Here is a 25,504-nt window from a genome sequence, read left to right as displayed (position 1 = left end):
TTTCCTTCTGGGATTGTACCCCCAAGTGTGTTTTATAAGCTGGTCTCCGACTGTAATAAATTATCTATCTATCATCTATCATCTATCTATCTATCTATCTATCTATCTATCTATCTATCTATCATCTATCTATCCCCTGATCTCAACAATGGACCGGCTTCTTGGGTTTCTGGGAAAAACAAAGCAACAACGAGGCTTCGAGAGAGTGAGTGTGTGTGGTATGTAACACCAGTGAAACTTGGTAAGATGTATAAACTCAGTAACAAATGTTGGAAATGTCAGGAAAAAGAGGGAACATTTTATCACATGTGGTGGGAGTGTAAGAAAGCGAAAGGTTTCTGGGAAATGATTTATAATGAGATGAAGAAAATGTTGAAATATACTTTTGTTAAGAAACCAGAAGCATTTCTATTAGGAATATTAGGGAATGAAATTAAAAAAAATGATGTGAAATTATTTAGGTACGCAGTGACAGCAGCTAGAATTTTGATGGCCCAGAAATGGAAACAGGAAGAAATGCCGACGAGGGAAGAATGGAGAATGAAACTGATGGAATATGCAGAAATGGACAAATTAACGGGGAAAATTCGGAACCAACGCGATCAGAGATTCACCGAGGACTGGAATAAATTTACAGAGTATATCAAAAATGTATGTGAGGAGCAATTAACGCTTGTTGGCTTTCAAGAAGCTCTGTGAAAATGATTGATAGAAATGTTGCTTAAAAGATATGATAAGATTAAGATTGTTAAAGCGCAATATAAATTTAAGAAATGTGAGTAATATGGAAAATTGTCAGATAGGCTGAGGGAAGTCTAAAAGATGTATATGTTAGAAGTGGATGTTAAACATGGATGGAATGTATATTGGAAATTGAATAAAAATTAATTATTAAAAAATAAAAAAAGAGAGAGTGAGTGTGTGTTTGTGTGAGAGATATCTATGGACCCAAATGGCTACCCAAGGCCCCTCACAAGACACAGCCGCTCCCAGCGCGATGGCAGCCCCTTCCCTGCTCCACAACCACCCCGCAGGCCTCACACACCTGACGCTTGCACTGGACGCAGAAGCTCTTGCGGCACTGCGGACATTTGGCCTCCAGCTGCTCAGACTCGTAGATGAAGCCGAAGGAGCACTAGAGAGAGGAGGAAAAGAAAGGGAGAATCCTGGGAGTCCTTTCTCCTGACCCGAGGCTCTTAGAAGAGCCAGACACTTGTCACAATTGAGGAGGAGGTGACAGGTGGGGAATAAGCAAGCCTATTACAGTCATACCTCATGTTACATCCGCTTCACGTTATGTTCTTTCAGGTTACGCCTCGTGGCGATGCGGAATAATAATAATAATAATAATAATAATAATAATAATAAATTAAATAATAATAATAATAATAATAATAATAATAATAATAATAATAATAATAATTTATTTATACCCCGCCCATCTGGCTGAGTTTCCCCAGCCACTCTGGGCGGCTTCAAATCAAGTGTTAAAAACAGTATAGCGTTAAATATTAAAAACTTCCCTGCCTTCAGATGTCTTTTAAAGTTAGGATAGCTGCTTATTTCCTTCACATCTGAAGAGAGATCATTCCACAGGGTGGGTGCCACTACCAAGAAGGCCCTCTGTCTGGTTTCCTGTAACCTCACTTCTCGCAGGGAGGGATCCGCCAGAAGGCCCTCGGAGCTGGATCTCAGTGTCCGGGCTGGACGATGGGGGTGGAGACGCTCCTTCAGGTATACAGGACCGAGGCCGTTTAGGGCTTTCAAGGTCAGCGGCACCAACACTTTGAATTGTGCTCGGAAACATACTGGGAGCCAGTGCAGATCTCTCAGGACCGGTGTTATGTGGTCCCGGCGGCCACTCCCAGACACCAGTCTAGCTGCCGCATTCTGGATTAATTGCAGTTTCCGGGTCACCTTCAAAGGTAGCCCCACGTAGAGCGCGTTGCAGTAGTTACTTCCGGGTTTCGCGCTCGCACATGCGCAGAAGCGCAAAATGATGTCACGCGCATGCGCAGAAGCGACAAATCGCAACCCGCGTGTGCGCAGACGCACCGCTGCAGGTTGCGTTCTTTTCATGTTGCGAATGGGCCTCCGGAACGGATCCCGTTCGCAACCAGAGCTACCACTGTAGTGAGAAGGGTCGTAGTTCTGGGGTAAAACAATCTGCTCTGCGCACAGAATGTCCGGGGTTCAAATCCTGCCATCTCCAGGTAGGGCTGGGAGAAACTCCCTGACCCAAATCCTGGAGAGCTGCTGGCGGTCAGCGCAGGCAGTCCTGAGCTAGACGGCCCAAGGCTACCCCTTGGGCCGCTTCTTGTAACTAAGAATAGCCGAGAACATCATCTTCAGCCCCTCAGAGGTGGGCAAGACCTAAATGCACAAAAATGAACTTGCCGGGTGGGGAGGGGGACAGGTTTCCAGCGATTTCACCTCTCCCTTAAAGCACCTCCAAAGCCCTGCCTCCGTCTCTCGGTCGCGCAAGAGTGTGACCAAAGCGGCAGACTTTTTATATATGAATCACGTCGACTCGTTTCGAAGTCCAGACGATTCATGGTTTGTCTTTCGGGAGGAGGCCCCCTTTGCATCCAGCCTCTCCCTCCCTGATAAACTCTTCCCCCCCCCCAAAACAGTCCTTTACTCACATGCGTGCACCACTGAAACTTGGAATCGCGCATGAGAACGCGCTCCATCAGCTTCTTGTTGAAGAGCTCATAGGTCTCCGGGTCCAGGCAGCCGCGCAGCTGTGGGGAGGTAAAGGAAGCAGAATATGGGAAACAGACAAGTGGTGTTCCTTTTTATTTTATGAGAGAGATAGAACTAACGGTCCCTTCAGGTGCAGTCAAGACCAGATAGGAAGCAGCAGGGCTGGCCTTGAAGCAGTAGCGTAGCGTGGGGGGTGCAGGGGGGGCCGGCCGCACCGGGCGCAACATCTGGGGGGGGGCGCTCGCACTCGCAGCTCTCTGCCCCTACCTGGCTCACTCACTCTCTCTCACTGCAGTGCTGGCTGTGCGAATCCGATCCGAGCCGCCGGGTCGCCGCCCACTGTGGAGGGGAGGGTGCCAGGCGTGCGGTGCGGTGCGGAGAGAGAGCGAGGGACTATCTGGGGGAGGGACAGTGCAGTGGGGGGGGGGGCGCAAATTACTTGCCTTGCCCCGGGTGCTGACAACCCACGCTATGCCACTGCCTTGAAGACAACAGAGGCGGGGCTTGTTCGGCCCCTGAGCTAAACAACTGTCCGTCTTATAAAATAGGCTATTGAGTTTTATGAGGGCGTGGCATTCTTCCTTCCTTCCTTCCTTCCTTCCTTCCTTCTTTCCTTCCTTCCTTCCATCCATCCTTCCTTCCTTCCATCCTTCCATCCTGAAGTCCAAGATGCTCTCACCTAAAAATCTCTCTTCTGCATAGCTGTCATTTCCCTTTTTTTTTAAAGGGAAATTCCCTTATTCCGAATAGGATTCCTCACGAGAAAAGGGAGAAGTTGACAGCTATGCTTCTGTACATGTAACATGTTGGATTGGCTACACAATTTTTATTTCCTAGTCTGTGTTTCTCTTCTTTTGGCCAACTTTTCTCCCCAATAAAATTCTTTCTGTTTTGACATTCACTCTGTGTGGTCGGTAGTGAGGAGGTTGGGCCAATGGTCTGATTCTGTAAAGGTAAAGGGTAAAGGGACCCCTGACCATTAGGTCCAGTCGTGGCCGACTCTGGGGTTGCAGCGCTCATCTCGCTTTACTGGCCGACGGAGCCGGTGTACAGCTTCTGGGTCATGTGGCCAGCATGACTAAGCCGCTTCTGGTGAACCAGAGCAGTGCACGGAAACACCGTTTCCCTTCCCGCCGGAGTGGTACCTATTTATCTACTTGCACTTTGAGGTGCTTTCGAACTGCTAGGTTGGCAGGAGCTGGGACCGAGCAACAGGAGCTCACCCCGTCGTGGGGATTCAAACCACCGACCTTCTGATCAGCAAGTCCTAGGCTCTGTGGTTTAACCCACAGCGCCACCCGCGTCCCAGCACCACCCGCGTCCCTGATTCTGTACATGGCAACTATTTTCCCCCTAGAGGTGGGCTGGAAGGAAGGTCCATGTAAACTCCCTCTCCTAGCTGGGCCCAACCCTTACACGAAAAGGAGGGCTGGCAAGTAAGGGAAGGTCCGGCCCCCTCCAGTTCAGTCTTCACTTTTCCTCCCTCCTTTCTTTCCTTCCCAATTTCTTTAAAAAATAAAAGAAAAAGTAAAAGGGGCACCAAGGACGTGTTAAAAGGGACGTCGCCATTTGTTAAAACGCAGGCTGCATTTCTACGGAGAAGCAGACGATAGCACGGAGTGGAAATTTGGCATTTGGGGAATATATCTAGGATGCCTGTTGTCTTTGTCCATGGAGTTTTCTTGGCAGGGATACTGGAGTGGCTTGCCAGTTCCTGCTCCAGCTGGACCATAAAGAAGGCTGATTGCCAAAGAATGGATGCTTTTGAATTCTGGTGCTGGAGGAGACTCTTGAGAGTCCCATGGACTGCAAGAAGATCAAACGTATCCATTCTTAAGGAAATCAGCCCTGAGTGCTCACTGGAAGGACAGATCCTGAAGCTGAGGCTCCAAGACTTTGGCCACCTCCTGAGAAGAGAAGACTCCCTGGAAAAGACCCTGATGTTGGGAAAAATGGAGGGCACAAGGAGAAAGGGACTGACAGAGGACGAGATGGATGGACAGTGTTCTTGAAGCTATGAGCTTGACCAAACTGTGGGAGGCAGTGGAAGACAGGAGAGCCTGGCGTGCTCTGGTCCACGGGGTCACGAAGAGTCGGACACGACTAAACGACTCAACAACAACAACAATCTAGGATGTAGGAGTGCGCAGGGAGGACTTGCCTGGATATCGAGGGTGGAAAAGTAGTTGATGAGTTCCCCTTCGTCGCTGATCTCGGGCTCCGAGCAGGCTGGACACACCAGGTCCGTGATGTGCTTCTCTTTCACGGCGATGGTGAAGTGCAGGGCAAAGCATTCCGGGCAAATCGTGCACTCGCACGACGTCAGCGACTGCATCTGAAAAAACACACACAAGAACAGACCGGCTGAGTGAGACTCTACCGTGTGCATTGCACAAAGGTGAACAAAGGAAAGACTCGGGACCGATGAAAGAAATTACTTCTTGATGCAAGCATTTAGTTCAACTGCGGAACTCTCTGCCACAGGAGACAGGGGTGGCCACTGATTTGGACAGCTTTAAAAGAGGGAAGGGATTTGCTGAATTAGCTAATTTGAACTAGAATACAAAAAAGGGAGGTGTGAGGAAGTCGAGGAAACAAGTAAATGAAAGATAATGATATGGAATTTGGATGTGTTTTTTTTTTTATTATTATGCTGTTTTGATGTATTGTTCTTTTTTCTTTTTCTTTTTTTCTTATTTTTGATGTATTGTTTGTTAAATTTTTCATTGTCTCTGTTTTCTTTTACACTTTTTTTTCTGTAACTAAAAAACTTTTAATAAATATCTTTTTTTAAAAAAAAAAAAAGATTTGGACAGCTTTAAAAGAGGACTGGGCAAAAATCCTGGAGGGGAATAAAGCTATCGATGGCTATTAGCCACAATGGCTGTGCTCTGACTCCACAGCTAGAGGCAGGGCCACATTTAGGTTTGATGAGGCCCTAAACTACTGAAGGCAATGGGGCCTTTATATGTCCAGCTGTCCTTTGTCAACAACAAATTGTCACCGTTTTTTTGTGTTGAATATATGCTATATGGTCATTTACGGACCTCATAGGCCTGTAAAGCCATTTGCACATGCAGAATGTAGGCACCCTCTATATAGAAAGGAGCAAACCAGTGATATTTTAGGGAGCAGGCTAGCAGGCGGGGCCTGTTACTTACATCATAGGAGCCTACACAACACAAAACACTGTTGCTGTATGTAGGTTTTAATTTACAGTGGAACCTCGGGTTGCAAACGCAACCCACACCGTTCACAACCTGCAGCACCGCATCTGCGCACGTGCGGGTCGCGATTCGGCGCTTCTGCGCATGTGCAAAGCATGATCTAGTGTTTCTGCACATGCGCCGGAACCCAGAAGTAACCCATTCCAGTACTTCCGGGTTCGGCGCAGAGCGCAACCCAAAATCGTGTAACCTGAAGCGTCTGTAACTCGAGGTACCACTGTATTTGTTTTTTATCTTATATTTTGGAAATGTACATCCAGGTTTTTTTCCTTTACATCTTTTGGGGGGCCTCAAGAGAGCGGGGCCCTAAGCCATAGCTTGTTTAGCTTATAGGTAAATCCAGCACTGGCTAGAGGCAGCAATGCTTTTGAATTCCTGTTGCTGAAGGCCAGAGGAGGGAGAGAGCCCTGTTGAATTCAGGATCAATCCTTCCCATTGGGGCATCTGGTTGGCCAATGGGAGAACAGGATGCTGGGCCAGATGGGCCATTGGCCTGATCCTGAATGCTCTTTTTATGTGCTTATGAGACTAATATTTAGCATTAAGGTAAAGGGTAAAGGGACCCCTGACCATTCGGTCCAGTCGTGGCCGACTCTGGGGTTGCGGCGCTCATCTCGCTTTATTGGCCAAGGGAGCTGGCGTACAGCTTCCGGGTCATGTGGCCAGCATGACTAAGCCGCTTCTGGCGAACCAGAGCAGCGCACGGAAACACCGTTTACCTTCCCGCCAGAGCGGTACCTACTGATCTACTTGCACTTTGAGGTGCTTTCGAATTGCTAGGTTGGCAGGAGCAGGGACCGAGCAACGGGAGCTCACCCATCGCAGGGATTTGAACCGTCGACCTTCTGATCGGCAAGCCCTAGGCAAGTCCACAGCGCCACCCGCATCCCTAATATTTAGCATTATTAATGGGCAATTTATATATTGCTTATGTTTAAACAAACCTCTAGCGGTTTACAGCACATGTTAAAAGGAAACAGTACGAAAAAAAGCCAAGGAAATTCCGCATTCTACAAAACACAACCGACAGCTAAACAGAGCACCATCCTCTTTAGGATAAAAATAACCACTGCACGCAAAAGCCAGTTGCAAAAATACAAGGAAAATTAATAACAAACATAGTAAACAAAATAGCCTCTGAGCCCCAGGAAGTAAAATACCGCAAATGAAAATTAACTAAACAGGCCAAACTCGACGTCTTTAAGTAACGTGGCTGACAATTAAGACCCCCAACCCCCTCCAAAAGCATCAAAGAATTTCCCAGTTGCCCTACATAAGTCAATTATACCAGACTTAAATAGATCAAGAGGGACGCGGGTGGCGCTGTGGGTTAAAGCCTCAGTGCCTAGGGCTTGCCGATCGAAAGGACGGCGGTTCGAATCCCCGCGGCGGGGTGCGCTCCCGCTGTTCGGTCCCAGCGCCTGCCAACCTAGCAGTTCGAAAGCACCCTTAAGTGCAAGTAGATAAATAGGGACCGCTTACTAGCGGGAAGGTAAACAGCGTTTCCGTGTGCGGCTCTGGCTCGCCAGAGCAGCGATGTCACGCTGGCCACGTGACCTGGAAGTGTCTTCGGACAGCGCTGGCCCTTGGCCTCTTTGAGTGAGATGGGCGCACAACCCTAGAGTCTGTCAAGACTGGCCCGTACGGGCAGGGGTACCTTTACCTTTACTTTTATAAATAGATCAATCCAATTAAAATTAAATACTGCAGCTTCAACTGACACCCCTGTTCACTTGGCACAGGCAATGGGAGATCATCTCAGAGCAGATGATCCACAGAAACAAAGGTGCAGCTTTTATTTCTGCAGAAATAAGAATGTCTCAGGCTAGTTGACCTGACCTTGGCCAAAGATTAACGCCAGACAGAAAGTTCTGCCTCCACAGATAGATAAGCAAGTTGGGAGGATTTTTAAAACCAAATATAAAATCCCATTACATTCCAAGGACACATACCAGAAAGTACAAATTAATCAGCAACCGAGGTTTTGAGAACGACTGTTTAATTTCTATCCAAATATGCTTTAAAAAAAAAAAAGGAATTGTTTGCATTTGATCTCCTTGGATAGCCATTGCAAAAACTGCGCTACTTTGATGACATAAATGCAAGTTTAGCAAAAACCTATTGCAGGCTGTTGCACTAATTATAACTAAGCTGGAACATAAAAGAGAGAGAGAGACGATAATGATGTGCCGTATTTTTTGCTCTATAAGACTCCCTTTTTCCCTCCTAAAAAGTAAGGGGAAATGTTTGTGTGTTTTATGGATTGAATGCAGGCTGCGCAGCTATCCCAGAAGCCAGAACAGCAAGAGGGATTGATGCTTTCGCTGCGCAGCGATCCCTCTTGCTGTTCTGGCTTCTAAGATTCAGAATATTTTTTTTCTTGTTTTCCTCCTCCAAAAACTAGGTGCATCTTATGGTCTGGTGCGTCTTATAGAGCGAAAAATACGGTAGCTTTACCTTACTGTTATAAAAGGATACAAAAATTGCCACTATAAAGGTGAGGTTTTCTGTATGCTTGCATGACAGTAGATCTGGCAAGCCATCATAGTTTGAAGAGTGATTCTTATATTTCACTGTATTTTGGAAAGTCTGTCTCTCTCTGTATCTGAACACCTTTTAAGGTACCATAACCAACTTTTGCATGGTGGTTCCTGAGATCAAGGAGGTTTTGGTTTATGCTAGGACACAACCGGATGCAAGATGCCCGACTGATCCTTTGAAAACCACACCAATTTTTTTGTATACCAACTCTATTTTGTGCTCTGTATTTCAGACTCTGGGATACAGTGGTACCTTGGTTCTCAAACGCCAAAAACCTGGAAGTAAGTGTTCCGCTTTTCGAACGTTTTTCAGAAGCCGAACGGCCAATGCAGCTGTTGGCTATTGTTTCCGGGGCGCCTGCACCAATCATAAGCTGCGCCTTGGTTTTTGGACATTTCGGAAGTCAAATGGACTTCTGGACCGGATTCAGTTTGGTGCTTTTGTTTATGCTATTTCTTTTGTGTTTTTGAGGCTTTTTCAGTTCATTTGTTGTTGTGACTGTGTGGAACCCAGTTCAGCTACTCACTGACTGATTGTGTGACTGTGGAAATGGATGAAAGCCCCCCTTCCAAACAATGACTATCATCATTGCAGGTAAGAAATTTATTTATTTTTTATCTTTAGTATCTACAATACAGTGGTACCTTGGGTTACAGACGCTTCAGGTTACAGACTCCACTAACCCAAAAATAGTACCTCGGGTTAAGAACTTTGCTTCAGGATGAGAACAGAAATCGCGCGGCGGCAGCGGGAGGCCCCGTTATCTAAAGTGGTACCTCAGGTTAAGAACAGTTTCAGGTTAAGAACGGACCTCCAGAATGAATTAAGTTCCTAATCCGAGGTACCACTGTACTGTCTTATTTATTTTATAGTACAGTACATTATTGCTTTCATTTTATGGATCAATGGTCTCGTTAGATAGCAAAATTCATGTTAAATGGCTGTTTTAGGAGCTGCTTTCCGAAGTCTGGAATGGATTAATCCATTTTGCATTACTTTCAATGGGAAAGCGCGCCTTGGTTTTGGAACGGACTTCCAGAGCCGATTAAGTTTGAGAACCAAGGTACCACCGTAATTCCTAAAGAGCGACACCGACTGAGCTGCAGGATGAGAGTGAAGCTTCTCCCAGGACCCAGCATAGGAGCCGCTTCTGGTACCTTGTTCCGAGGCAAGGCCAGGCTGCAGACGGCGCACTCCCAGCTCAACAGGCGCTTGATGAAGTCCCGGCTAGGCGAGGCCTTGACGGCCTCCACAATGTCGGCCAGCTCCCATCCGCCTTCACTCGGCTGCTCAAGCATCAAGGAGACCACCAGCTCCGCTCGGCCCCAGCTGGGCAGGGAAAGCGAGGCCAGCAGGCGGCGGAGGAGAGCCTGAGAGGAGGAGAAAGAGTTAGACAGCGCAAGAGGAAGGATAATGGCGGCGTCCCCCCTCCAGCCACCTCCGAAAGCCCTTAATCCCTTAATCCAGGCATGTCCAAAGTCCATTTTGGGGGCTGCTGCCGGTCGATTTAATCTGGCCCCTGTGGCAATATATGCGCAGAAAACCATGGCTAAAAAAGCCACCTCTATTGGTCTGTCACCCCCACAACTGTATTACCTGGGTTATGAAGGCGCCCTAAAGACATTAAAGCAAAGATTATGGGATAATGCACACAGTGACTTGTGATCTCGATCACACGCAGTCTGTAGTCCGCTGTCAGTAGGAGTACAATATGGGCATGTCTTTAAGTTAACATCTTACATTAAAAACCTGACAGTACCAAACTATCGAAGGCTTTTCACCAAAGCCAGACTAAACGTCTTTCCTTCTGCAGTGTTGGATGGTAGGTTAAGAGGAGTTCCCTACCAGGACAAACTTTGCTCGTGTGCTCAAGACATCGATTCCATAAAACATATTTTGTTGCACTGTGCGAAATATGAGCAGGCCAGGGCTGAACTGATATTACCCTTGCTGGTACCTTTCCCGGGCAAATCAGAGGCTCACTATGTCAAGTTTCCTATTGGAAGACCGGACAAATGCCAGAACATTAGCAGCGGCAAAGTTTTTATCGGTGGTTGCAAGAACCAATGATCCCTATATTCTGAACAAAATGCTTGTTTAACCTGGAGGTAGGCTGTATGAATTGTGTATTGATTTGTAACGATTCGTTGGGTCTCTGGACCGTAATAAAAAGGTTGATGATGATGAATATATGTGCTGGTGGATTGAAGCAACTTCAATCCTAAAATAAGCTCAACAACTATGGAGTAAAGGTAAAGGTACCCCTGCCCGTACGGGCCAGTCTTGACAGACTCTAGGGTTGTGCGCCCATCTCACTCAAGAGGCCGGGGGCCAGCGCTGTCCGGAGAAACTTCCGGGTCACGTGGCCAGCGTGACGAAGCTGCATCTGGCAAGCCAGAGCCGCACACGGAAACGCTGTTTACCTTCCCGCTAGTAAGCGGTCCCTATTTATCTACTTGCCCCCGGGGGTGCTTTCAAACTGCTAGGTTGGCAGGCGCTGGGACCGAGCAACGGGAGCGCACCCCGCCGCGGGGATTCGAACCGCCGACCTTTCGATCGGCAAGCCCTAGGCGCTGAGGCTTTTACCCACAGCGCCACCTGCGTCCGAACTATGGAGTAAAATTGTAAAATAAAGCTCAACAACTTTGGGGTTAAATCCTCAAAAAAAGCTCAACATCTGCGGTTGGCCCTCATGCATGTTCACTTCTTCAAATCTGGCCCTCTCTGGAAAAAGTTTGGCCATTCCTGACTTAATCTCTCTCTCTCTCACCTGTCGGTCGGGGCTGTGGAAGTCGAAGGGAGGGTCATCGTATTCCCACATGCGCTGAAGAAACGGCTCCAACCGCTGGCACTGCAGCTGCGTCAACGCTCGCCACAGATCCCCGTTGTTTTGGTACAGGGCCTGTAGCACGGGGCCACGCTCCTCAAAGCCCAGCGCCTTCAGCTCCCGCAACTGCACGGAAAGAGGGCGTATTCAGCCAGATCCCACCCTTCCGGTGGCCCGCAGCGCAGACTCGGCGTCCAAAAGCACTCTGCTTATGCTCAGAGGAGCTCTTTTACCATTTTTTTTCTGGAGGGGCACATCCAGGGACTGAGACTGAGGGAGCTCAAACAAAGCTTTGACTCAAGCACATCCCTGCTCCTTCCAGCCCAGCAGCCCGTTCCCTTTCCAAACTCAGCACAGCTGCCCTCCCTCTTTCCTTTCACAAATCATTCCTATTCCTAATGAACCCCAGGCTCCTTCAATGCCCTCTCCGCAGCCGGCTGCCCATTTCTCCGGGCCTCCCCAACTTCTTCCACACATTGGCTCAGGTGCGAATTCTGCCCCAAAGCTCCACCCACAAAATATAGGCCCCTCCCATTCCCTGTCTTCCCCCCCAAAATATTTTATTAATTTTCCAAATTTATAAGAAACATAAAAGAAAAACAGTACAATATAAAAAAGACAAACGAACAAACATATATCCTAACTGCTAAAATCCCAATTTAATTATCATTATTAAATCACTTCCTCGAATCCCCCCCATGAGTTTCCATAGAACTCATTGTAGCAGTTTCCCAGTTCCACTTTCCAACAAAATTAACTTATTCAATTAACATCTTTCTTTCTTTTCTTAATGTTTCCAATCCATAATGTTATACAATTCAACATATCTTTCTCCTAGGCTAGTTTGGTACTGACAAGTAATTTTGCTTATATTATCTTAGAATACCTAGCTAAATCATCCTTGAATTTCTTCCATTCTTCTTGATGTTCCTCCTCTTTCTCTTCGCAGATTCTTCCAGTCAGGTCGGCCAGCTCCAAAAAGTCCATCATCTCCTCCCATTCCCCATCTTCACAAGCACCTCCCTTTTCTCCAGAACGTATCCTGATTGGCTGACCTGGCCCCGCCCACTTCCCAGACCATCCTTTAAGTCCGCCCCCATTTTCCAAGCTCCACCCACTTCCTGGAATGACCCTCGACAGCCCATGCTGTGTTCTCCCAAAATATTTCCCCCCTACAACACAACCCCTTCCTCCAGAGGCCCGTCCCATCCCGGCTGACCTTCCTGCGCCGTGCGCTGAGGCATCGGCTGACGGCCTCGTCCACATCCCCCAGGCTCTCTGTCCAAGCCGCCTGGACTTCCTGGCGGGTCAAGACCCCCAGGCCTCCGCCGGGCTCCTGCTCGCCTCGCTGAGTGGCCAGCTCAGCCACGCCTTCCAGCACCCCGGGGAGCTCCGAATTCAGCCACGCCAGGGGGAGCTCCGCCCCAGAGTAGCGCAAGGCGGCCGCCACCAATTCGGGGGCCACGCCGACTTTCTCCGCTTCCTGCGGGGAGAAGGAGGGAAGGGTTCGAGGTCCGGGTCCAAAAGCGCAGGAGGTCCGAGCCTGGGTCAAATCCAGCAAGGGGCTTTTCAAGCTGGTCGGCAACTCTCTCGGCCGGGTCAGGAGGGAGAAGGAAGGCCTGATACTCGTGCCAGAAAAAGGGGTCTCCGCAGCCACCCCCTGCAATTCTTATCTCTCCTCCTCCCAGCCCCAAATTCGGTCACGCTAACAGAAAATGTTGAAAAGGAGGTTCCCAAACCTTTTAGGCCCCAGGGGAAACCTAAGACATGCCCATTTTGCAGAAGAAAAACCGGCGATGCTCAGAAACAAGCCCACCCCGCAAATAAAACACTTCAAAATAAATAAATCAAGGCGGGGGAAGGAGGCAACTGCCCCTCCTCAAATGAACAACTACGTCCACACAAAAAGATCTGAATAAATAAAGGAAGGTTCTTGGACTTTGATGGGCAAATAAGGGGGTCTGAGAGCACTGTGGTGCCCTCAATTGCCGCCTTGGGGAGCTCAGCTGAAAGAGGGGGACGCACACAGAACCCCCATTCGGTGTGCCCACTCCCCATTCCTCAGCTGAAAATCCACACACACACAAAACTGCTTTGCCTTGGACCAAAAAGTCCTTCAAAAAGCACTCCGAATTATTCTCTCTGTGTTTGTGTGTGTGTGAAATTAAACACGGCTTTTTAGAATACACCCTCCCTGCTCCCCACTCAAATGCACCATGGTGTAAAAATAATCCACCACTTTGAAGCTGAAAATGCAGAATACCATTTTAGAATTAGGGCAGAGGTGTAGAAGCATTTTGGTCTGAGATGCCGACATTTAGACCATCTAAACCAGGAGTGGGGGAAATGTAAAGGGAACCCTGACCATTAGGTCCAGTCGTGACCGACTCTGGGGTTGCGGTGCTCATCTCGCTTTACTGGCCGAGGGAGCCGGCGTACAGCTTCCGGGTCATGTGGCCAGCAGGAATAAGCCGCTTCTGGCGAACCAGAGCAGCGCACAGAAACGCCGTTTACCTTCCTGCCAGAGTGGTACCTATTTATCTACTTGCACTTTGACGTGCTTTCGAACTGCTAGGTTGGCAGGAGCAGGGACCGAGCAACGGGAGCTCACCCTGTCGTGGGGATTCAAACCGCCGACTATCTGGAGAAGCCTTATTTTCAGCCTGGGGGGAGGTTCTCTTCTTCCCGGGGGCCGGGGGCAAAAGTGGGTGGAGCATCGCATGTAAATAAGGGTGTGAGGGGTGTGGCCTGAGGAGAGGGCCAGGCAGGGAGTCCTGCAGGTCCAGTTTACCCAGCCACCCCTTGCAAGCCTGATTGGCCGTGGACAGTCAGATGATTTCCCCCTGGGGGGGAGGAATTCTCACCCGGATCATGGCCACCATCTTCTGCCCGTCCTCCCGCAGTTTCTCCTGCCTCCGCTGCTCCGCCTCCTCCTGGGAGATGGGCAGAGCCTTCCGCAGACTCCTCAGATCGGCTTTGACCTCCGCCGTCCCCTTCCTCGGCCTTTCGTCCTCTTCCTTCTCCACCTTGGCGTGGGGCCGTGAGGGCTCGGGGCCCCCTCGCTGGCTGGTGCAGTTGCACATCTCGCACACCCGCCCGGGGCACTTGTTCCAGAAGGTGCAGTGCTCGCACTGCCAGCCAGAGGCCTGGAAGGGAAGGAGTCAAAGAATCGTAGAGCTGGGAACCCCAGGGGGCATCTAGTCCAACCCCCGGCAATTTGCCCGACGTGGGGCTCGAACCCATGACCCTAAGGTGCAGGTCGACACGCAGCACCACCCCATCAGCGGAAGGACAGAAGAGCGAAAGCTGGCTGGGATTGGTTGCGAGAGGAAATTCCCTGCACAGAACCTGCTTCGTGAGCAAAATATACACCGGGGGCTTAGTTTGGTCAGAATCGAGTGTACGTTTCCAGAGGTAACGCTAAATACATCATTTCTGGTAAATAGCTGCTAGAGGACCATAAAAATCTGTGTCCTGGGCTTTTCATTAAGTTCTCTTTTAAAGCCGTACATGCCGTAAATTTACATCCCATAATTCATACCATGCATCCAATTCAATATTATGGAGGGCGATTTGGGATTCCTAGAGTCCTTTGGCGGGGCTTTCCCTCGGGTTGCTGGCTTAAAACCAACTCACGCCGCACTTCATATATTTATTACGGATACATTTATTTAATGGGGTAGGAGAGCTGACAATCATGCCAATGTATTTCACATCCAGCAATCAATGTGGGTTTCCGATAGTACATGGGTAGGGGGCACAGGTGGCGCTGTGGGTTAAACCACAGAGCCTAGGACTTGCTGATCAGAAGGTCGGCAGTTCGAATCCCTGCGACGGGGTGAGCTCCCGTTGCTCGGTCCCTGCTCCTGCCAACCTAGCAGTTCGAAAGCACATCAAAGTGCAAGTAGATAAATAGGTACTGCTCCGGCGGGAAGGTAAACGGCATTTCCGTGCGCTGCTCTGGTTCGCCAGAAGCGGCTTAGTCATGCTGGCCACATGACCCGGAAGCTGTATGCCGGCCCCCTCGGCCAATAAAGCGAGATAAGCGCTGCAACCCCAGAGTCGGCCACGACTGGACCTAATGGTCCAGGGGCCCCTTTACCAGGTAAGTAAAAAGGTAAAGGACTCCTGGACAGTTATCTCCAGTCTATAGGATTGCGGCGCTCTTCTTGCTTCAGGCTGAGGGAGCCGGCGTTTGTCCACAGACAGCTTTCGAGGTCGTGTGGCCACCTTGACTAAACTGCTTCTGGCACAACAGGACACCGTGATGGAAACCAGAGCAGCGCACGGAAACGCAGTTTACCTTCCCGCTGAAGCGGTACCTATTTACCTACTTGCACTGGAATGCTGTCAAACTGCTACACTGACAGAGCAACGGGAGATCACCCCATCGCGGGGATTCGAACCGCTGACCTTCCGATCGGCAAGCCCAAGAGGCTCAGTGGTTTAGACCACAGCGCCACCTGCACCCCCGACCCATGTACTATCTGAAACCCACATTGATTGCCGGATGTGAAATACATTGGCATGATCGTCAGCCCTCCTACCCCATTAAATAAATGTATACGTAATAAATATATGAAGTGTGGCGTGAGTTGGTTTTAAGCCAGCAACCCGATGGAAAGCGCCGCCAAAGGACTCTAGGAATCCCAAATCGCCCTCCATAATATTGAATTGGATGCATGATATGAATTATGGGATGTAAATATGGAATTTACGGCATGTACGGCTTTAAAAGAGAACTTAATGAAAATGACTTATGGGTGGCATCTAACACCGGTAAAGCTGGCAAAAATGTATAGGATGAAGGACAAAAAATGTTGGAAATGCAAAGAGGCAGATGGAGACTTTTACCACACGTGGTGGACTTGTGATAAAGTTAGGAACTTTTGGGAGTTAATTGACAATAAACTTAAGAAAATATTCAAATACACTTTCCCCCCAAAAACCAGAAGCCTTTTTGTTGGGGTTGATGGGGAAGGAAATTAAAAAAGTGGATCAAAGATTTTTCATGTACGCCACAGCTGCGGCAAGAAATATGCTTGCCCCAAACTGGAAATTGCAAGAGGTTACCACTATTGCGGAGTGGCAGACGAAAATGATGAGTTATGCAGACTTAGCCAAACTGAGGGGGGAAATTCAGGACCAGGACGATCAGAAGTTTCAAGAAAGTTGGGAGTAAATTTATGGTGTATATAAAAGACAATTGTAAAAGTTGTAATCTTGGCAGAGCTAAAGTATTTATGTGATTTACTGTAAGGTAAAGGTAAAGGGACCCCTGACCCTTAGGTCCAGTCGTGGCCGACTCTGGGGTTGCGGCGCTCATCTCGCTTTATTGGCCGAGGGAGCCGGCGTACAGCTTCCGGGTCATGTGGCCAGCATGACTAAGCCACTTCTGGCGAACCAGAGCAGCACACAGAAACGCCGTTTACCTTCCCGCCGGAGTGGTACCTATTTATCTACTTGCACTTTAAGGTGCTTTCGAACTGCTAGGTTGGCAGGAGCAGGGACCGAGCAACGGGAGCTCACCCCGTCGCGGGGATTCAAACCGCCGACCTTCTGATCGGCAAGTCTTAGGCTCTGTGGTTTAACCCACAGCGCCACCCACGTCCCATGATTTACTGTACTGCATTGTAAAAGTATGTATAAGGAAAATAATAATAATAATAATAATAATAATAATAATAATATAAAGGAATCCCAAATCGCCCTCTGGCCCAGAGGTACACTTACGTCTTGCTGTTGTGGCCCCGGCTCCTTCCCCCAGGCAATGAGCGGCTTTGCGTCTCCCGTCCCGGGCTTCCCCGCCAGACGTGGTCTGTCACACATGGCGCACAGGACCGTGGCCGGCTCGTTCTCGAAGGTGCAGGACTGGCAGGCCCAGCGTCCCCGGGCCAGCTGCCCCAAGCTGGCCGGCTCGTCCTCGGGCGACGGGTTGACGGGCGTCTTGCAGCCGCGGGGCCGGTCGCAGGCCACGCACAGGACGGAGCGGGCGTCGTTGTTCCTGCGGCAGGCGGCGCAGCACCAAGGGAGCCGCTGGGTGGTCAGGCTGTGCCAGGGCGGCATCAGGGGCTCCGTCGGAGGCCTCAGGGACCCGGCGTCGGAGGTCACCAGCGTCACGCTGAAAAGAGAGCGGAAACCGAGGCAAAAGAGAGGCGCTGGTGAGGCCTTTTTGTTGGGGATTGTAGGGAAAGAGCTGCCAAAAAAGCTGAAAAACATCTTCATGTATGCGACAACGGCCGCAAGAGGTAAAATCAGTTATGATTACGGTAAATGGGCACAAGATTTAGGTCACAACATTATGATGGAAGATTGGGCTAAATTATGGAAAACTGACTTAAAATTTACAGATTGTTCCCTATTGAAGGAGAATTACATGAAGATGATGTACAGATGGTACACAACACCAGTGCCGTTAGGGAAAATGTACGAAACGAGTTCAAATATATGTTGGAAGTGTAAGGAAAAGGAGGCAACGTTTTATCATATGTGGTGGGATTGTAAGGTAATTAAAAATTTTGGGAAATAATTTACAACGAATTGAAGAAAATGTTCCATTTAACATTTGTTAAAAAACCCGAGGCATTTTTGTTGGGGATTGTAGGGAAAGACCTGCCAAAAAAAGCTGAAAAACATCTTCATGTATGCGACAACGGCCGCAAGAGTTCTGGTAGCACAAGGATGGAGGACGGAAGAAACCCCAACTAAAGAATCATGGCAAGAAAAATTGACGGACTATGCAGAACTGGCAAAATTGACATGTAAGCTACGGGACAAGGATAACTGTGACTTTAAGGATGAACGGGAACCCTTTACAAAGTATCTGAAGATGCAACAAAGTGAACTGGACTCCTTGGCAGGTTTTGAATAAACATTCACAAACTTTTTATTGATAATAATCAGCGAAATAGTTTGAGGAGCTACACAACTTTGTAGCATGCAGAAAACAGCAGTCTCAGAGAAACCAAAGACTGGAACTGAGGGAAGTTGGGGGGCGGGGGCGGGTGGGTTTTGTGGGGGAGGAAGGAAAAAATGGGGGGGGGGGGAACAAGGATGGTATGTTTTTGGATAATATGTCTTGTTTTAATTTTGAATAAAAAACCTTTTTTTAAAAAAAGAGGAAGTGCTGGTCAGCAGCGAGGCGAAGCATATGCTGCAGACCGCACAGATGGAGGCCAGCCCGCAAATTAAAAAATGATCCAACGAGTCGTCTCAGGGTATGGCGTCGTTTTCTGTTTTGCCCTGGGGGCGGGGGCAAAATGCCTCAGGCCAGCCCTGTAAACTATTGATGCAATTTGCTCCTTTTGAGTCAGCAGAGTTGCACAGAAAGCCTTCCAGAATCTTCTTATACCTGAAGGAGCGTCTCCACCCCCATCGTTCACTGAGGTCCAGCTCCGAGGGCCTTCTGGTGGTTCCCTCCCTGCGAGGAGTGAGGTTGCAGGGAACCAGGCAGAGGGCCTTCTCAGTGGTGGCACCCGCCCTGTGAAACGCCCTCCCACCAGATGTCAAGGAAATAAGCAGCTATCTGACTTTTAGGAAATGTCCGAAGGCAGCCCTGTTTAGGGAAGTTTTTAATATTTGATGTTTTATCGTGTTTTTAATACTCCATTGGGAGCCGCCGAGAGTGGCTGGGGAAACCCAGCCAGATGGGCGGGGTATGAATAATAAATTTATCATTATTATTTCCATAGTGCAGCTCATCTGTGGGCGAATTCCCACATGGGAATAAGGTAAAGGTAAAGGCAAATGACCCCTGGACATCCCATTCCAGTTCTAGAATCATAGAATCATAGAGTTGGAAGAGACCACAAGGGCCATCGAGTCCAACCCCCTGCCAAGCAGGAAACACCATCAGAGCACTCCTGACCTATGGTTGTCAAGCCTCTGCTTAAAGACCTCCAAAGAAGGAGACTCCACCACACTCCTTGGCAGCAAATTCCACTGTCGAACAGCTCTTACTGTCAGGAAGTTCTTCCTAATGTTTAGGTGGAATCTTCTTTCTTGTAGTTTGGATCCATTGCTCCATGTCCGCTTCTCTGGAGCAGCAGAAAACAACCTTTCTCCCTCCTCTATGTGACATCCTTTTATATATTTGAGTTCTGCTTAAATATTTTAAGTTCTGCTTAAAGCATTTATTGAAGACTTAACATGACAACTACTGTTGTCTAAGGGAAGTAAGGTAAACCGTTCCTCCTCTCTGCTCTTTAGCCGTGTGGCCAGAGTAACAGCCTCGCTCCTCCTTCAGAGCACGTCTAATAAAGAAGCCCGTTGCCACGGGAACCCTGCATGATGCAGGGAGAAATCTTGTTTTTCCAGGCAAAACTATGCAGGGTTCATTTCAAGGCTATTTTTCGACTACATGCGTACATTCTGCAGGAATGGGTTTTGACGGGACCCGGATGACCACATCTTCTGAGCCAAAAGGCACCTTTTGGGAGTGGACTATTTGATTTATGGGCTACTATTCAAATGAGGCTGCATTTTAAATTATATTTCAACCTGTATTTTAATAAACTGGTTCTCCCCCATTGTGTTTTATTGTAATTTTATTGGTGTTAGCCGCCCTGAGCCCAGCTCTGGCTGGGGAGGGTGGGGTATAAATAAATTATTACAGTGGTGCCTCGCAAGACGAAAAGAATCCATTCCGCGGGTCTTTTCGTCTTGCGGTTTTTTCGTCTTGCGAAGCAAGCCCATTGACGGAGTAGCGCTATTAGCGCTATTGGCGATTTAAGGGCTAAAAACGGCTTTTTAAGGGGTGGGGGATTAGCGGTTTTGCTGCTAAAATGCTTTTAGCAGCTTAGCGATTCAAAATAAGGGGTTTTGGAGCAAAAAAAAATTTCAATTTTTTCCGTCATTTTTCGTCTTGCGAAGCAAGCCCATAGGGAAATTCGTCCTGCGAAGCGCCTCTGCAAACGGAAAACCCTTTCGTCTTGCGGGTTTTCCGTCTTGCGAGGCATTCGTCTTGCGGGGCACCACTGTATTATTATTATTATTATTATTATTATTATTATTTCAGAACTGTGAGGGAAACGGTCAAGGTTGGTGTTCCTATGATGCTTCTGCCCACCAGAAGCAAAACTGCCGCTTCCTTGACTAAACACAAAGCGGCTTTAGGACACCCTGACATGTCCAATACCATTTCCTCCTCATGAAGTGAGCAGAACAGAGGCAAGAAATGTCCACCCCGAGTAAAACCACCCCAGGAAAGGGGCCAAATCATTAGCCTTTATGAACGCAGCTTGGGGGCAGAAAGACGGAAAGACGGAAGCGGAGTCAAAGCGGGGGTCGATTGTGCTAACCTGGGTGCCGGGGGGCTACGCCAAGCTTGCTCCTTCATGGGCACCCGGCAGTGATGGATCCGCGAGGGGTGCTTGTGGAAGAGGCGGTCGCAGTCTGGGCACAGAGACTGGGCACAAGCGGGGCAGTGTAGCAATGGGGGCTCCAAACCACACAGCAAGCAGGATTCTGGGGGCAGGTAACCTGGGTGGGAGGAGGAGAGAAAATCAGAAACTCCCCTCTGTCTCTTTAGGCCAAGAAAACCTGAACTTTACAGGCTAAGTAAACTAAAAAGGTAAAGGTAAAGGACCCCTGACAGTTAAGTCCAGTCACTGACGACTCTGGGGTTGCGGCGCTCATCTCGGTTTACAGTGGTACCTCAGGTTACATACGCTTCAGGTTACATACACTTCAGGTTACAGACTCTGCTAACCCAGAAATAGTGCTTCAGGTTAAGAACTTTGCTTCGGGATGAGAACGGAAATCGTGCTCCGGCGGCACAGCAGTAGCAGGAGGCCCCATTAGCTAAAGTGGTGCTTCAGGTTAAGAACAGTTTCAGGTTAAGTACGGACCTCCGGAACGAATTAAGTACTTAACCTGAGGTACCACTATACTGTCCGAGGGAGCCTGCGTTTGTCCACAGACAGTTTTTCCTTCTGGCGAAACCAGAGCAGCACACGGAAATACTGTTTACCTTCCCGCCGGAGCAGTACCTATTTATCTACTTGCACTGGTGTGCTTTCGAACTGCTAGGTTGGCAGGAGCAGGGACCGAGCAACGGGAGCTCACCCCATCGCGGGGATTTGAACCGCCGACCTTCTGATCGGCAAGCCCTAGGCTCTGTGGTTTAACCCACAGCGCCACCTGTGTCCCCTAAGTAAACTACCTCCCCAAAAGACACCAATCAATATATATGCCTGCAAAATCTGCTGTACCTCTACTAGACCTGAGGAGGAGACAAAAGCACCATTTCACACAGGCAATGTTCCTCTCTACAGCCACGAGCTCTAGAAATACGCTTATTACAGCGGAACACTGGCTTTCAAACACAATCTGTTCCAGAAGACTGTTCGACTTCCGAAACGTCCCACAACTGAGGCTCAATGGGTGGCTGGCAAATTCCATTGACAAAAAGGGAGGAACACGCTTTGGAAGCTGTTCAAAAAACGGAAGCATTCACTTCCGGTTTGGGGCGTTTGGGTTCCAAATCGTTCGGCTTTCGAGACGCTCGAAAAAACGGAAGTTCCACTGTATTATTCTTTTGCTAACATCTTGAACCCTGGGGTTTTCAGGAAGCTAAAGAAGCTGCAACGACTCATTCCACCAGCCTATTTCATGCTTTTGCTTTTCATTTTAAAAATTGTTGTCACAGGATCATAGAATGCAGGGCTCTCAACGAAAGCGTCCAAGACAGATGGTCACCCAACCTCTGCTTAAAAACCTTCAAGGAAGGAGATTCCATAACCTCCGGAGAGAGACTGTTCCACTGTCGGAACAGCTCTTAGTGTCAGAAAGTTCTTCCTGAGGTTTCGTCACAAACTCATTTCTTGTAACTTGAAGCCATTGGTTCGAGTCCTACCCTCCAGAGCGGGACAGGATCCGAACCAATGGCAGGGGCATAACCATCTTCTCTGTTCCATGCACGTTACAAAACGAAAACTACCGTATTTTTCGCTCTATAGGACGCACCCAACCATAGGACGCACCTTGTTTTAGACGGGGAGAACAAGGGAAAAAAACTCCCTCTCTCTGCTCCGCGCCCCTTCAGCGAAGCGGCAGGAGAAATGGAGCCCCTTCCTTCAGTGCGCACCAACCCCTCTCACTCTCCAGGCTTCAGTGAAAGCAACGCGAAGCCTCCGGAGTGTGGAGGGAGCGCTCCCTCTGCGCTTTGGGTGCTTCACGTTGCTATCGCTAAAGCCAAGGAGCCTGCATTCGCTCCATAGGACGCACACACATTTCCCCTTAATTTTTGGAGGGGGAAAAGTGCGTCCTATAGAGCAAAAAATACAGTACTTTACAGAACAAATAAAGATTGTGAACCAAATTCATGAACCACGGAACAATCACGTCGACGCCTGGCAGGAAGGTATTCAACTGGAAAAGCCCCACGCTATTTCCACCGCCAACCTCTTGGTACCCCTTTACCTGTGGGGGATAATGCCGAAACGGGGCGCGGCGGAATCGCTTCTTGAACAGGGAAGGCGTCTGCGATGAGGCCAGCCTGGGAAAGAGAAAAGGACATTGTGACATTGTGACCTCGAGGACACACCGCAATACGTTCCACCTGCAGCCGTCTTCGAGAAAAGCTAGGAAGCTGTCGCGAGTGCGAAACTCCGGCACCTACCCCCTGACGGGAGGGCAGGCGGGAGTAGCAGGAGGGCCTCGTAAGACATCATCTCCCCCCCCCCCCCACTTGAAGATCAAATAGGCATTGGTCCTGGGCATGGTTGGCCAATTGGTGCCAAAGAAGGATAGAACTTTTTTTATGTACGCCACAACAGCAGCAAGAATACTTATCGCAAAGTATTGGAAGACACAAGATCTACCCACCCAGGAAGAATGGCAGATGAAGCTGATGGACTACATGGAATTGGCAGAAATGACTGGCAGAATCCGAGACCAGGGAGAAGAGTCGGTGGAAGAAGATTGGAAAAAAATATTGCAAAATTAATGAATGTTAGAAGAATGCTGGAATGAAGTTATATGGTTTTAGCAGAAATGTTATAAAGAATTAAGCAAAAACTGATTGTTAATGGGCCAAAGTGGAAAATTTAAAGTTAGATTGTGTTAAGATAAATTATAGAACAAAAAATGGAGAAAGATGGAAAGGATTTGCTGAAATAGCTAATTGAACTAGAATACAAAAAAGGGAGGTGTGAGGAGGTAGATGAAACAAGTAAATGAAAGGTAAAGATATGGAAATATTGGATGTGTTTTTAAATGTTTTTGTTTTTCTTGTTGTTTTGCTGTATTTTTTTGTTTTTTATATTTTTGATGTATTGTCTGTTAATTTTTTATTGTTTCTTTCTTCTTTTTTCTGTAACTATTAAACCTTTAATAAATAGTATTAAAAAAGAAGAAGAAGATCAAATAGCCATTGGATAGAGAAAAATATCCCCCGCCCATGTCTTAAATGGCTGGGGAACTACGGTTTCAGACCCATGGTAGAAGCAAGGTCCAGATCCGTCAGCTTTTTGACATTCTTATTAAAAAGCTGACGGATCTGCCTGAAGCATTTTTGTTAGGGATTGTAGGAAAAGACCTGCCAAGGAAATTGGAAAACATATTCACGTACGCGACAACGGCGGCAAGAGTCTTAATAGCACAAGGATGGAAGAATGAAGAAATCCCAACCAAAGAACTGTGGCAAGAGAAAATGATGAACTATGCGGAATTGGCGGAATTCAGTGGCGTCCGCACCGGGCGCAACATCTGGAGGGGGGGGGGCGCGCTCGCACTCGCAGCTCTCTGCCCCTACCTGGCTCACTTACTCTCTCTCACTGCAGTGCTGGCTGTGCGAATCCGATCCGAGCTGCCGGGTCGCTGCCCACTGTGGAGGGGAGGGTGCCAGGCGTGCGGTGCGGTGCGGAGAGAGAGCGGGGGACTATCTGGGGGAGGGACAGTGCAGCCGGGGGGGGGCGCAAATTACTTGCCTTGCCCCGGGTGCTGACAACCCACGCTACGCCACTGGCGGAATTGACACACAAACAACGTGACAAGGGCAACTGTGACTTTAAAGAAGAACGGGAACCTTTCACAAAGTACTAAAAGAAACAACAAAATGAACTGGAATCCTTGGCAGGTTTTGAATAAACACACACAAACTTTTTATTGATAATATATAGATAGAGAAATTAAGGATCTTTACAATTTTATAATATGCAGAGAATAACGTGCTGAAAAACCAGAGAGGGGAGCTGAGGGAAGTCTGGGATGTGGGTAGGTGGGTTGGTTTTTCCTTTTTGGGGAGGGGGGAGGGAAAAAATGGGGGAGGGGAATGAGGATGATGTATATCTGATAAATTGTTATGTTGAAATTCCTAATAAAAAATTTTCAAAAAAAAAAAGCTGACAGAAAAAATATAATATATAAAATATATATAATATATAATATATATATAATAATATATAATATATAAAAGGATGTCACATAGAGGAGGGAGAAAGGTTGTTTTCTGCTGCTCCAGAGAAGCGGACACGGAGCAATGGATCCAAACTACAAGAAAGAAGATTCCACCTAAACATTAGGAAGAACTTCCTGACAGTAAGAGCTGTTCGACAGTGGAATTTGCTGCCAAGGAGTGTGGTGGAGTCTCCTTCTTTGGAGGTCTTTAAGCAGAGGCTTGACAACCATATGTCAGGAGTGCTCTGATGGTGTTTCCTGCATGGCTATCATATCACCCCTTAACCTCCTCTTCTCCAGGCTAAACATGCCCAGCTCCCTTAGCTGTTCCTCATAAGGCATCGTTTCCAGGCCTTGGACCATTTTGGTTGCCCTCCTCTGGACACGTTCCAGTTTGTCAGTGTCCTTCTTGAACTGTGGTGCCCAGAACTGGACACAGTACTCCAGGTGAGGTCTGACCAGAGCAGAATACAGTGGCACTATCACTTCCCTTGATCTAGATGCTATACTCCTATTGATGCAGCCCAGAATTGCATTGGCTTTTTTAGCTGCCGCGTCACACTGTTGGCTCATGTCAAGTTTGTGGTCAACCAAGACTCCTAGATCCTTTTCACATGTACTGCTCTCAAGCCAGGTGTCACCCATCTTGTATTTGTGCCTCTCATTTTTTTTGCCCAAGTGCAATACTTTACATTTCTCCCTGTTAAAATTCATCTTGTTTGTTTTTGCCCAGTTCTCTAATCTGTCAAGGTCATTTTGAAGTGTGATCCTGAAGTGTGATCCTGTCCTCTGGGGTGTCAGCCAC

The 25,504-nt window shown here is 48.2% G+C and overlaps 2 protein-coding genes across 3 annotated transcripts in view; both read right to left on the bottom strand.

Moving 5' to 3' along the window:
* The window catches only part of GMPR2 (guanosine monophosphate reductase 2), a 269,008-nt gene that overhangs the window by 217,643 nt on the left and 25,861 nt on the right, over positions 1-25,504 (bottom strand). The gene's annotated exons all lie outside the window — the stretch shown is intronic.
* Positions 1-25,504, bottom strand: part of RNF31 (ring finger protein 31) — a 48,713-nt gene that overhangs the window by 11,679 nt on the left and 11,530 nt on the right. For both annotated transcript variants that reach the window (XM_083410104.1, XM_083410105.1), the window contains exons 6-15: positions 22,723-22,798; positions 20,601-20,781; positions 17,035-17,422; positions 14,166-14,447; positions 12,521-12,784; positions 11,245-11,427; positions 9,632-9,844; positions 4,868-5,041; positions 2,646-2,744; positions 1,046-1,135 (exon numbers count right to left, since the gene is read on the bottom strand). In XM_083410104.1, the coding sequence (XP_083266230.1) occupies positions 1,046-1,135; positions 2,646-2,744; positions 4,868-5,041; positions 9,632-9,844; positions 11,245-11,427; positions 12,521-12,784; positions 14,166-14,447; positions 17,035-17,422; positions 20,601-20,781; positions 22,723-22,798 (1,950 nt within the window). The remainder of the gene's footprint in view (positions 1-1,045; positions 1,136-2,645; positions 2,745-4,867; positions 5,042-9,631; positions 9,845-11,244; positions 11,428-12,520; positions 12,785-14,165; positions 14,448-17,034; positions 17,423-20,600; positions 20,782-22,722; positions 22,799-25,504) is intronic.

This window comes from Podarcis tiliguerta (assembly GCF_965153285.1).
Source record: "Podarcis tiliguerta genome assembly, chromosome: 13".
NCBI lineage: Eukaryota > Metazoa > Chordata > Lepidosauria > Squamata > Lacertidae > Podarcis > Podarcis tiliguerta.
The sequence above is the reverse complement of the archived record's forward strand: the minus strand, read 5'-3'. Positions and strand labels throughout refer to the sequence as shown.